This window comes from Moschus berezovskii, chromosome 25 (assembly GCF_049115385.1).
Source record: "Moschus berezovskii isolate FMDL1 chromosome 25, NW_MosBer_1.0, whole genome shotgun sequence".
Lineage (NCBI taxonomy): Eukaryota > Metazoa > Chordata > Mammalia > Artiodactyla > Moschidae > Moschus > Moschus berezovskii.
The window spans coordinates 8,148,434-8,162,397 of record NC_142484.1 but is presented as its reverse complement, the minus strand read 5'-3'; the positions used below and the strand labels follow the sequence as shown (position 1 = coordinate 8,162,397).

At 55.5% G+C, this 13,964-nt stretch overlaps 1 protein-coding gene across 1 annotated transcript in view; it reads right to left on the bottom strand.

Moving 5' to 3' along the window:
• The window catches only part of NRXN2 (neurexin 2), a 103,791-nt gene that overhangs the window by 49,047 nt on the left and 40,780 nt on the right, over positions 1 to 13,964 (bottom strand). The window contains exons 6-9 of the mRNA XM_088832122.1: positions 10,891 to 11,052; positions 9,765 to 10,203; positions 4,724 to 5,110; positions 4,364 to 4,567 (exon numbers count right to left, since the gene is read on the bottom strand). Of these exons, the coding sequence (XP_088688248.1) occupies positions 4,364 to 4,567; positions 4,724 to 5,110; positions 9,765 to 10,203; positions 10,891 to 11,052 (1,192 nt within the window). The remainder of the gene's footprint in view (positions 1 to 4,363; positions 4,568 to 4,723; positions 5,111 to 9,764; positions 10,204 to 10,890; positions 11,053 to 13,964) is intronic.

Genomic DNA, 13,964 nt, shown 5'->3' with positions numbered 1-13,964 from the left:
GGTAGGCCAATCCCCTTTTGGAGAAAAGGCCTAGGGAGGAGCATAGTTCTGCCCCTCCCGAGCATGGGGGCTCCAGGAAGGGGGGGTCCGTCTGTCCAGAGAAGAGGTGTTAGCTCCAGCCCCATCCTTGAAGTGACCCCACCCCCAGGAGCGCCCCTCCAGTGGGATTGGAGGGGAGCAAACTCCCCTTGAAGATGAGCACCCAGGAGGCAGCCAGCACTGTCCCAGAGGAAAGCCAGCAACTGCGGGTAAGTGGGAGAGACCGCCCTCTGGTGGCCGCGCCTCCCAGAGCACAGCTCAGGGAGATTTAACTGCTACCCTGATAACTAGAAACCTGCGCCTCAAGATCAGCAAACAGACAGAAGTGATTGGTGTGCACAGACCCACCAAGGCCCTGGCTGTGCCTAGAGACCAGGATGATGGTATGAATGTGTGATAACACAGGTGGGAAAAAGTCATCTGTATGGAAAGGAACTCCAGAAAAGCCAGGCTCTGCTTTCTGCATCCCACCTGCTCCCCCATCCACGCCCTACGAATTGGAGGTGGGGGAGAGGGGGCCGGAGCTCCTTGCAAGGAGCTTCAGGAGCCCATTGGCTGGAATCTTGGAGGCGACACCGCAGAGTGGCAGTGTGCACTGGGCACAGCCCTTGTTCAGAGCCATCTGCCCAGCAGCTCAGCCTCAGAAAGAGCTCAAGAGCCTCTTAAGAGCCCGGTGGAAACAAGGTACCACCCTGTGGGAACAAGGCACCGCCCCATGGCCTCAGAGATTAAAGGGCGTTGGAATGTAATGTGCATTAAGCCTGGCTTACTCTTGCCTGGAAACTCCCATGGACGGAGGAGCCTGGTAGGCTGCAGTCCATGGGGTCGCAAAGAGTTGGACACGACTGAGCAACTTCACTTTCACTTTTCACTTTCATGCATTGGAGAAGGAAATGGCAACCCACTCCAGTGTTCTTGCCTGGAGAATCCCAGGGACGGGGGAGCCTGGTAGGCTGCTGTCTATAGGGTCGCACAGAGTTGAACACGACTGACATGACTTAGCAGCAGCTACAACACAAGCAAGAGTCAGACTTGCTGTGTACAGCTGGAGACGGCAGAACTAAGTTCACAAGTGGGGATTTCAGAAGAGGATGTTGCTACCAGGGAAGAACGACCCAGTGATGAGAATGGTCATCTCAGAGGCGGGGTACTCTTGACACAGAAGTTATCTGAACAGAGGTGGAGAGCCTCCCATCGGTGGGGGGAGGTGCGGCAGATGCACACACTGGGGTGGGCCAAAGGAGGTGATTTCTAAGGGCCCCTCCAGCTTGGAGATTCTTCAGTTACAATTCGCCCTTCATGTCAGCCTCACTGGCAATTGGGAGGGACAGGCACATAGTGGGGAAAGGCAACCCCAGGTGACACGAGGCAGGCCATGCTGGGCACTGGCCTCAGAGGCCATGCCCAAGGTAGAAGGAATCCAGGAATCCAGATCACACTGGAACAGGGTGACGAATCAGGGACTCTGGGAACAGAGACCAACCACCCTGTTCAGGGCCCGCAGACAGCAGAGCTCCAGGAACTGGCTCAGGGCCGGCAGACACAATGGAGGCCAGGGCAGGAGGCATGATCCACTTCTGGGGCTCTCTGCCTGGACAGGGGCAGCAGCTGCAGGCCCTCCTGGCTCTCTCCAGCCCAGCAAAGACCTGAGCACCTGAGACTGGCTCTAAGTGCCTTCTCCCACCACGTGGTCCCCAGCTCCACTCTCTTCGGGACCGAGTCTGCGTTAATCCAGTGAGCACCTGACGAGCAGCCTGCGGGAGCCTGGCTTCCCTGCCAATGAGATGAGACCACGAGGCCACAGACCAAGCCTGCCAGGCCCTCAGGGTACCAAGCAGGCTGGGATCAGGATGGGGCTCCTGAGGTGGGGCCAGACGGGGTCAAGGGATGTGGAGGTGAGTCCCAGGCCTGGCTCTAAGCTTCGGTCCCTATCCCCATATGACTTCCCTTCCCTTGGCTGAGTCAGTCTCTATGTGCCTTGCATCATATAATGTTGTCACTTCCACGCTTCTACTTAAGCCTCAAAACCACCACAGAAAGCAGGTAAAGTGAGGATTCTTATCCCCATTTTACACACAAAGAAACAGAGGCTTAGAGAGGGGGATATGACTTACCCAGCAGTCTAGGAGACCAGGACTAGAACCCAGATCTTCTGGTCCCCAGCCCAGTATTCTTCCCATCATAGCCGGAGGCTTGGTGGCAGGGTGTGAACCACCTGTGTGTCTGTGTGGTTCACACAACATCCACACACCTCCCTGTATGCACATCACTTGGTATTTGTGGACAGATGTGACTGTACCAAGCATTTGGTCATGGCTCATCATGAGCCGCTAGATACAGCATCTCTGTGGATGAAGGTGGGCACAGCAGGGAGTGAGAGGTGGGTGGGAGGACTGTCCTGCTGGCCACCTTGTCCCTTAACTTCTAAGAACGTATGTGGCATGGACAGAAAAGCATGTCCATGAGAAGAAGTGAGGGCTGAGGGTGAAATGTCCCCAAGGCCCACCAGAGTGCACTGCCCTGGCCAAGGCTGCTGCCTCCTGTCTCATCTCAACGGATCCATGGTTCTTCTCAGGGAAACTAAGATAGTCCAAGTGGAGGAAGAAGCATCTGCCTTCCCTGAAAATGGAAGCCCCAGATGTCCCCTGCAGTGTCTCCACCAAGTACAGAGCTGCATGTTCACCACACAGAGAACACACATGTTCCAGAGCAAAGGGTACCTGGCCCTGGGTACACAGACCTGGGCAGTCTGAGAACCACAGGGCCACTCACGGTGTCCTGGGCTAGTGTCTTCCTCCTATAACTCTCTCAGGTGTGCCAGGGGACTCTGTACAGGCCCGTGGGATGCTGGCAAAGGGTGTCTCCCAACCTGCTTTCCCCTGCCACCCACCACCCACTCTGTAGGCTGTGATCGTGGTTAGAAACAGAGCTTCAGGGAACCCTAAAGTTCCCCACCTCCAAGGCCCCCACCTCAGTCTCTGTCCTAGGAGCACAAAGGCCAGGTGGCCCAAAGGGGAAAGGACACAGTGTAAATTTGTTAGTGAGGGAATGGGTCCCCAAAAGGCCACAGTCTGTCCCCCAAACGCCCTGAAGACCAATGTTAGGATGAGACTCCAGGTGAATATTTTAAACTCAGAGCTCTGTGTTCTCCCCAGCTGAGGATTCTAATCTGCTCAGAGAAGCCTAACTTCTCCAGATCCTGGACACAACAAGCCACCCCAGAGGCCTGAATAGTCCCACGTGACAGGTCCTTGGGTGCTCCACCTCCATATGCCCAGAGGCTAGTCTGAAAGGGACAAATGTGACCCAGCCTGGGCAGCTTAGGACCTCTAGCTTCCAAGGCTACCCTGACTGAGAGCTCCATGACGCTGGGACCTCACCTTGGGGTCCTGGGTCACTGCTGTCACCCAGGTTCAGAACACACTGGCACTAAGACGTGGCCCATAAGTGACAGCCGAATGAGTGGCCTTGCTGTTTTCCTTTTGACCCTGCTGAAGCCACAGAGAGTCCGACAGGCCTCGTGGTACTGCCCACATGGATGCCCCAGGGACTGCCAGGTGAAGTGGAGCCATGCCTGCTCTGGGCGGGGCAGAGGCACCAAGCCGTCAGGTGACAAGGATCTTGATACTCCTCCACTCCCCAACTCTGTTAGAAACAAAGAGGAAGCACTGAACCTCAGCAAATGGCCTGGGTTTGAGTCCTGACCATCACTAGCTTTGTGATGCTGGTAGGTCAGTATATGGCAGTCCCAGTCTATAAAGTCGGGGCAGCTATGGGGACTCACGTAAAAGCAGACACGGGGAAGATGACATGTCCCGATGGGTCCCCTTGTGTACCTACATGCACACACGCTTGCACACGCATACACACAGACACACAGACATGGCTCTTTAAATTCAGAGCAGACGAGGGCGGCTGTGTAGGGGGCCGGGTCCTTCTGTCTCTGGATTTGCCGAGGCAGGGAGCCGGGCTGAACACTGAATGAACCAAGGTATGAGCAAGCAGATGAGCCGACAGCAAGGCATGAACTACCTCCTTACGTGTGTGTGCCGAACAGACGCCTCCAAGCCCCAGGAGTGCCCTGGGAGGGTGACTATCACACCCAGACACAGTCGGGTCCCCTCCCCACGGTTCTGCGAGGCATCTACCTACACTAAGCGTCCTCTCTGGGAGGAAGTTCTTGCGCGGGGCGGGGCTCAGACCCGGGCTGGCACCTCCCACCGCCCATCTCTCACTGGCGCAACCACCAAGCTTCTCCAGACAGAGGGGGTGTGGGTGAGAGGCAGGGTCGGAGAAGGGGCCGGGGCACGGGCAGAGAGGTTACCGAGGTTGACAGTGAGCTTCATCTGGCCCCCGTCCAGCTCCAGGCGCAGGGTGTCCGCAGACTCCCTGGAGGTGGTGGCCATCATGAGCCCGTAAGCCCGCTGGGACATGAAGCGCAGGGACACGTCCTCTGCCTCCGTGTGCATGGCGTTCGGCAGCATGATCTTCATGTACATGGAGCCGTCGTAGCTCAGGACTGTAGCCTCTGCCCCAGGAGTGGGGGGAGGGAGAAGGGAGGGACAGGCAGGGGCCAGAGAAGCGAGAAAGACCAAGAGAATCAATACAGGGCTGGCAGGCCCAGGGATGGTCCTCGATGAGGCACAGGGACGGGCAGGGGCATAGGCGTGCAGACCAGCCTCACCTCTCTCACAGACCCGCCCCAGGAAGCCGGTCCCGATGCAGTCACAGACGAAGCGGTTCCAGCCCTCCCGGCAGGCGCCCCCGTTGCGGCAGGGAGCGGAGGCACACTGCTTCAGCGTCTCTCGGGAGCAGAAGGGGGCCACGCCCACAGCCCCCTGCGCCTCTGCCAGGCCCCGGAGGTCTCGGCTCCGCCCGTCAATGAAGAGGTCCCTCACGCAGCCCACGTAGCCAGCCCGGAGCGCTGCAGTCCACACCTCGGGGGGCAGGGGCAGGTCCACCCGCCCGCCTTCAGGGAGACCGCCCAGGTACAGCTCGCTCTCCAGGTCCAGGATCTCGCTCTCTCCGGTGGCCAAGAATGGCGTGCTGCGGCTGTTCACGGAGATGGAGCCTGCGGATCGGATGGAGGGAGAGTGTGGGCCTCAGTGGAGAAGGCAGGACCAAGAGACGTCCCAGGAGAAAAAAGGATGCCCTGCCCTCACACCCTGCAGCCCTGGGCTGCAGACGTTGCTTAACGAAGCCCCCAGGTTCAGAAACCCTGTGAGCCGCCGGAGCCCAGTGGCAGTGTGCGGTGGGCCTCAGTCTAGACGCCTTCTTCCCACCTGAGCACGTCCTCAGAGGATGTACCAGAAGTGGACATGCCCCCAGAGGGCTGGATCATTGACATGTCCTTCCCCCAGCCAGCCCCTCAGACCAGGAGTCAGAGGCAGAGACCCCCCAGGGAGGCTGAAAGACTTGAATCCAAAGAGTTTCCCCGCTAACATTTATTGGGCTTTTATGACTGTATACCAGGCACTCGGGCTTCCCAGGTGGTGCTAGGGGTAAAGAACCCGCCTACCAATGCAGGAGTTGTGGGTTTGATACCAGGATCAGGAAGATCTCCCGGAGGAAGGCATGGCAACCCACTCCAGTATTCTTGCCTGCAGAATCCCCATGGATAGAGGAGTCTGGGCTACAGGTTGCAAAGAGTCAGACACAGCTGAACCGACTTAGCATGCATAGCATACCAGGCACTTGGACTCGTGCGGGCTAAGTCACTTCAGTCGTGTTCGACTCTTGAGACCCTATGGTAGCACTTCACATATATTATATCACTTAAATCTCATGGTAACCTTAAGGAATTGATCCTTTACAATCCCACTTGGAAATGGCAAATGAGGATTAGAGAGACTAGGGAAGCTGCCTAAAGTGCCTCCACAGTTAAGGACCAGAGCCAAAGTACCACCCAGGTGGCAGGATTCCAGAGCCTGCATCCCCCACCCCTGGACCTGGAGCCCCTGTGTGGTTGGTGGAGCAGACGGGCAGGCCGATCAGTTCCTGGAGCCTCTGAGACAGGAGGGCAGCAGGGAAAGGGAAACCAGGCACGGAGCTTCTGGGCTGTAAGAGTTCTTTGGAAGAAGGGCCTGGTTATCTTAGAAAAAAAGATTTGGGATCAGGTAGGAGCTTCAAAGTCTTTCCTGAGATCTTAAGAAGAGAAGCCAAAACGTATAAATTAGAAGCTTCATTTTGTTTGTAATTTTTATTCTAATGCTCTCCTTCCTCTCTCTTTTCTCCAGTTTTGAAGAATTCTTTAAAATATAAAAATAAAAAGGCCACCTATCTTGACAGGGTTAAAGAGAGGTAAGGATGGTTTGACCATGCGAGGCCTGAATAGGCAGAGACTAGGGGTGGGGGCACCAAGCATGGGTCTGCAGGAACAGGAGCAGGGCCTCCTCGACACACCTGGCTCCTCACCTGGAGCTCGTTCTCCTCGGTGCAAACCCTCCCCTGCACCAGAGGCCCTCCCTTTGTGCCCCATTTTAACACTGGGGTCCCTGGCTTGTCCTCCCTGACAAGGCATCAGATCCCCACTACCCCTCCCAGCCCCCCAAACATGACCCCCAATCACCTACACTTCCATCTGCAGCAAGATCCCCAAATGCTTGCTCCACCCACCCACTATGGGGTCTCCTGGACAAGGACACTACCCAAGTGGACTCTCCACAAATGAACAGAAGGTGAAAGAAGGAAGGCCATGGTGAGGAAAGAGTATATAATGGAGAGTCAGCAGGAGGAAACTACAGCGCACCACGTCTCCTTTATCCATTCCGCTGCTGATGGACATCTAGGTTGCTTCCATATCCTGGTTATTGTATTAATAAACAGTGCTGCAATGAAGATTAGTGAACACGTGTCTTTTGGAAAATATGGTTTCCTCCAGGTATATGCCCAGTAGTGGACACCAAGGGAGGGGAAGCAGAGGATTGAATTGGGAGACCAGGGTTGACATGTATACACTGCTGTGTATAAAATAGGTAACTAATGAGAACATACTGTACAGCACAGGGAAAACTCTACTCAGTGCTCTGTGGCTACCTAAATGAGAAGGAAACCCAAAAAAGAGGGGATGTGCTTGAGAGTCCCTTGGACTGCAAGGAGATCCAACAGTCCATTCTAAAGGAGATCAGTCCTGGGTGTTCATTGGAAGGACTGATGCTAAAACTGAAACTCCAATACTTTGGCCACCTCATGCGATGAGTTGACTCACTGGAAAAGAGTCTGATGCTGGGAGGGATTGGGGGCAGGAGGAGAAAGGGACGAGAATGAGATGGCTGGATGGCATCACCGACTCTGTGGACATGAGTCTGAGTGAGCTCCGGGAGTTGGTGATGGACAGGGAGGCCTGGCGTGCTGTGGTTCATGGGGTCGCGGAGTCGGACACGACTGACGACTGAACTGAACTGAGCTGATGTACACATATAGATGATTCACATTGCTGTACAGAAGGAACTAACCCAACACTGTTCAGCAACTACACTTCAATAAAAATGTTTAAAAAGGAGACTAAAGTGAAAACAGATCTTGTTTCAGGGTCATTCTAAAACATGGAAAGGGAACAACAATCCAAGTGTTCAATGACCGATGGATGGACAAACAAAAGGTGGTCTACGGCATATTATTCAGTCATGAAAAATGAAGCCTGACACACGTAACTAACACATACTACAATGTGGATGAAACTAGAGGACACTATGCTAAATGACATAAGCCAGACATAAAAGGACAAATATTGTGTGATCCAGGTATAGGAGGTCCTAAGAGGAGGCAATTCATAGGAAGTAGGATGGTGGTTTACAGGGGCTGGGAGTTAGTATTTATGGGGACAGATTTTCAGTTTGGAAAGAAGAAAACGTTCTCTATATTGATGGTGGTGCTGGCTGCACAACAGTGAATGCCCTGAACCACTGAACTATGCACTTAAGCATGATTAAAATGGTAAATTTTATGTTGTATATAAATTACCACAAGAAAACTTTAAAACATGGGAAAAGTCAAAGAGAACTTTGTTGGAGTGATGGCCCCAAGTCTGCTGGACCATGAGAAATGGCAGAAGTGACTCACGGGCCTGCCAGGCCTGGTGTATGGGGTCTGGCGATCGAGTGAGCCTAAGGAAACCATTGCCTGAAGACAGAGAAAAGCAGAGGGCCCTGGGGTTCTCTACAAGGCCTGAGCAGATTTCCAACCTAGAGAGTCACAGATCCCCTGCGTGGAAACCTTGGGAGGCAATTTGTGTTCTGTGAAGACTCCCTGGTACCATCGTGACACGAAACCAGGCGATGAACCCATTTACTGCAAAGCCTGGGGATGGCGACATTTCTCTGAGAAGCAGCAGCAGGCCCATGAGAGGCTGATGCCTCCAGGAGCCGTGGCAGCCCCCTTCCTCCCTGTGTGTGTGGGGACGGTCACTCCATCCTGAGATGAAGGCCCAGTGCAGTGACAGCTGGGGGAGCATGAAAATTTAGCTGACGTTGATAAGGGCTTAAATTGGATAACGTGTCAGTTCTCATTTGTATCAGTTCTTTCTCTCCTGTCCAAAAAGATGGAGAAGAGTAAAGAAGAGAATTAGAAAGAAAACAAGAAGAGGATGGGAAAGGAAGGCTGAAAAGGAAGAGTGGAGGAGGGGTGGCCAGAAGCAGCAGAAGATTCAAGAACAGTGCCTTCCGGGCCCCAGCACCCTCCACCCTACTGCTTTACTGTGTAAGACCCCTCACCAGGCAGAGTGTGGTGTTCACTGGGCCTCCTCACCGGAACACGTGCTCCAGGACAGCCAAGGCTCTCGCCCACCACTGCCTCGTTGCAGCACCCTGGACAGCACCTGGCGTCCACGGGCGCTCACTAACTACTTGAGTGAGTTAATAAAGAGAGGCGAAAGGATCTAGATAGAAGGGAGGCAAGGTTGGGAAGGTTTTTGTTGTTGTTGTTTAAGGAGAATGGGATAACCACTGTGTTGGGCACTGAGCGAATGCTCTCATAGATTTTTCCTTGCTTTCCCCTCTTGATGAACCCAGGTTAATGATCCCTTTTGTAGAAAAGGAAACTGAGGCTGCAAAGCATTGAGTGCTGGCCTCACATCACACATGCAGGAAATGGGGTGTGAGGTGTGCACCCACCCACACCTGATCTGACTGGTCTGACTGCTGGCCTGATGTGTCCCTGTGACCCTTCTAATCCCAGCACCAGTCAGCACCATCACTGGCCACACAGCTCCCACTACCTGTGTCCTGTGTGTAAACTCAGTGCTTTGGGAACATTTGATGGACAGAACCTCAGTCGTCAGAGACTGCTGGAATGGGACGACCCCGCTCCTGTGTGGGGAGAGGGCCCTCCCGGCCCCAAAGTTTCCCAGGAAGAGGCTCTTCCTCGTTCTTTCCACCAAGGCACCATGGCAACAAGGACAAGGGAGGGGTTGGGAGGGCCGGGGGAAGGGGAGGGGAGGAGAACAGCAGATTGGACTGTCAGTGTGGGTGGAGAGGGATGAAGTGAAATGAAGGGAAAGTCACTCAGTCGTGTCCGACTCTTTGCAACCCAATGGACTATATAGTCCATGGAAATCTCCAGGCCATAATACTGGAGTGGGTAGCCTAGTCCTTCTCCAGCAGATCTTCCTGACCCAGGAATCAAACCAGAGTCTCCTGCATTGCAGGTGGATTCTTTACCAACTGAGCTATCAGGGGAGCCCAGAGAGGGGCAGCCAGGGGAAAGGGGAAGATCCAGAGGCCTCTGACCTTTGCGCCCATCCCTCTGGAAGTCCACGTGGCACCACTCGCCGTCATTGACCTTGCGGCTGGACGCCCGCAGCTTGATGCCCCCTGAGCCCATGTCCAGCAGAAGGTAGAGGTAGCCATCCAACAGCTCCATGGCAAAGTAGTCGGCCCGCTGGGCAGTGCTGGGGCTGCCGGGCCCTACCCCGGCCCGCCGGCCCTGGCTGAAGAGCAGCAGCCCATTGGGCTCCGTGGTGCGGAAGTCTAGGGAGATGGAGCCAGTACGCTTGGCACTCCAGCGGGGCAGTGCCACAAAGGCCTCAGGGCTCTCAAAGGTCACAGGGTCCAGGGCAGCCACATCCTCACAGCGGAATGACAGGTCCCCCTGCAGCTTCATCTTGGGGTCTCCTTCCTTCGCCAGGCGGGACAGTTCCAGCTTGAAGTCATTGTTCTTATAGACCACCTGCAGAGGGCCAAGGGGTGGGTGGGGTCCCAGGATGAAGAACAGGAAGCAGTTTAGGACCTGACCACTCCTGCCTGACAAGCTCAGGGCCCTGCCACCCAGGTCTGGGGCCCCTGCTCAGCACCCCAGACTGCTGTTCTAGAACTGCATGCTCAGAGGCTATGGGCAGCGCTTCCCTCGCGGCACTTATTTCTCTGTCCTGTTTCCCTGCCCAGCATAAGCATGGCAGCCCTTGGCGCTACTGAACTGCAGCTCATAATAACTGCAGGACAACCGCCAGGAACACTTGGTTGACATCAACATTCTCATCTACCCCTCACGGCCGCCTCGAGAAGTAGGCACCAAATACCCATTTTACAGATGGGAAAACTAAGAGTCAGACAGGTCAAGGGACCCAGCCAAGGTCACAGAACTGGCGAGTGGGCCTGAAACACTGGTTTTTGGTTTTCATGCCCACCACTCTCTCTTCTGTACACAGCTGCCTTGAGGGCCCTCTGAGAAAAAGGGGGCCTTCAGGGCTCAAGGAAATGAGAGAGGAGAAGCCTCTTGTCAGGGTCAATGGGCCTCAGGTTTTGAAGACAGGCAGTCTCCCACCACAGAGTGGAAGGCACAGAGGGCCCAGGCAGCTAGCTGGTTAGTCAGACTGGGGTTTCTGGGGTGCCCCCCACCTCTCCTGGCCCTACTCACGTCCTTGAGGCAGCCCATGAAGTTGTTGCTGACGGGCGAGCCTGGCAGGTCGGCCGTGTTGGGGCTGCCCCCAATGTAGAAGAAGTCATCAGAGCCCAGCATAGTGTAGTCCTCCTGCGTGTAGCCTGTGGTGGTCAGGATCCCGTCCACTGAGATGGTCACCTGCCCAGCCCAGGGAGGGAGGGGGAGAGACAAGGAGACAACTGGCATCAACTCCCTGGGAAGAGCCACGGGCAGGGCAAGGGAGGGGCCGGGGGGCAGTGGGGAGAGGGACTCTCCATTTTTATGTCTGCTTGTCTCGGAGGAGGAACAGTGGGGGTGGGGAGAGGGAAAAGGAGGAGGCAGCACAAGATTTGATGGTTTCAGGATGGGCTGAGGTCGGCCCCACGGTCCCTTCGGCAGAGAGGCCTGAAGGGTGCCCAAGGTGTTCACTGTGCACAGTAGCAAGAAGTGGCTTCCGGAAGTGGCCCCAGATGGACAGATGGATGGGAGTGGGGGCCCCAGGGATACAAATGGCACTGATGCTTTTCTCCTCTTAAAGGGTCTCTGGACACACATGTGACTTCAGAGCATCTCTCATAAAAGAGGCAGAGAGCACCAGTTCTCCTGGGGTCCTGGTGGCTTTGACACCCCTGCAGCTCTCCCTCCAGGCCATGGCGGAGTCCTTTCAGTCTTAGCCCACAGGGAGGTTGGACGATGACAAGGGCATAAGGAACAGGAACCCAGATACTGCTGGGGAGCCTTGGCACTTCTCAGGAGACACACAGCACCCTTGAAGGCTGATTCCCATCACTACCTCCTAACTGGTCCCAACCCCCTTGCTGGGTCTGTCTTGCTATCCAGGTCCCTCTGTTTTGGGGTCACTGTCTTGTCTCCCAAGGAGTGGGGAGCCGCTGGCCTATTCATCACCCTCCCTGATTCATTATTCACCACAATTACTCTATGGAGTCAGGGCCAGGCTAGGGAACAGAGGGAGACAGGCTAACCTCCTGTCACCTTGTCCCTGGCTGAAAACTCAGGAAACAAAACAAGACAGGTAGGGATGGGGGCATACCTGGTGTTCCAAGGGGGTGAAGGGGGCTCAGGAGTGGCCTGGTGAAGGCAAAAGCGACCTTAGCGCGGGGACAGTGACGAGTGCAGGGAACTCCATGAGTCCCTGCTCCCCGGGCAAATGTCCACCCGAGCCCTGAAAAGTCTAGCCAGAGGAGCACCCACACCCAGCCAGGTTGTGGTGCAGAGTGAAGAATGAGGAGACCACAAGCCCCCACTCTCAGAAGGCGGTGGATTAGGACAGTGAGGCCCCTATGGGGGCGATCAGGAAGCTGGCTCACAGTGAACTCAAAACCATGTTTCTGCAGGCTACAGCTCCTCCTGCTTCCCATTCCCCAAATGTGCCTCAGCACCCCTTTTATGGGCAAAGTCTGGAGACTGGGGCCTTTCGATCACAGCCCACAATGTCCTTCCCACACCAGTCCATACGCACATGCCACCAGCCATCTTCCAGTGACTGGTCTCCAGGGTTCTACTGTTGCAGGGATGGGGAGTGGGTGTTAAGAACACCTGAGGGACGTGAGCGGAACAGGGCCAAGGGGACCATCCCTCACAGGACCCTCGAGTCCCCCTCATGCTTGGCTGGAGCCTAACAGTGTGTAGGGGTGGGGCTGAAGGGGCTCCCTCCTGGGAACCATCAAACCTTGTGCTGGGGGGACTGGGTTCAAGGACAGAGGTAAGGGCGTGTCTTTGTGGAAGTGGGCACTGTGAAGATTTTGAGTCTTGTTTTGAGGTGAGGGCTGGTCATTATTGTTTATTGCTTCTTCCCTCCATCCCACCCGAGGCTAGGAAGTGGAGATCTGGGTGGAAAGGGAAAGGGTCAAATTATTAGTCACAAAAACATGCAGATGAGATTAGAATGGGCAGGAGGGGCTGGGAGAAAGGGCAGGAGGGGGCTGGGAGAAAGGGCTGGGAGTAAGACAGGGAGAGGTGGCGGGGGGAAGGGGCCTCCAGCCCGCCCTCCACTCCCAGGGCCGCACCAAGAGACCAGGAATCGGGCCACTAGTAGTTCCTGAGTCTACGTCTAGAAACCCAACTGAAAGTCAGCTCCTGAAGGCCAGGCCCCTGGCCTGACGTGTCCCTGTGACCCTACTAATCCCAGTACAGTCCAGGGTACACACAGCCACCATTCAGGTGACCTGATGATCAGGCCCACACGGCTCTCACTGCCCGTGTACCATGTGTGAATCTGGTGCCTCGGGAGAGAAGACGGACAGAATCACAGTCCTCTGAGATTGCTGCCTTCACCCTAGAGTTAGAAGGACATGACTTAGGGGGCCCTCCTTGACAACCCTCCTGACTGGGTGCAAATCTGACCTTACCCACCTTGCTTTATACGAATCTCTGCCACGTGGTGCCCACTATGGGAAAAAGGCTACTTAACCCTTGTGTATCTGTCCTGGTGTTTTAGAGCCTCCCTGGCCCAGGGGGTGGGGAGAGGGCAGCAGGAGGCAGGGTAACCTAAGGAGGTGCATGGAGGAAGGGGGGGGGGTGAGGGAAGAAGAGAGAGAAAGGGGGAGACGGGCACCAGGGAGAAAGGAAGCCAAGGATTGGAGGGGATGGAGGAAGGTCTCTGGGAAGGGCAAGGAGGAAGATGAGTGAGATTAGTAAAACCCGACTGTTTCCTCAGACAAATCAAAGTCCAGACACAAAAATGGCAGGTTCGTTAGTAAAAGCAGGAAACAAGGGGATAATTCCCCCAGTCCCCCTCCACCCCAGGGGTTCATGATGCCCCTGCCCCCCAACCCCCCCCCACAGCTTCTGGAAGGGGTGGGGCCGGCAGGGGAAGAGGGCAGAGGGGGGACATGCAACACAGAACAGCCATGGCAGCTTGGACACGTGCGGGTTAGAGGGCCCGGGTGGGGGTCCCAGCCCAGCAGGACAGGCGAGAGAAAGGCAGCCAGGGTGGAGAGAAGGCATGCAGGGCCAGGGGGCGTAGGGAAGAGCCAAGATGGAGGCAAAGAGCTGCAGGGGTGCAGAAGGAGACACTTCCTTCCAACAGAGGAGGGGAGAGGAGCCACCAC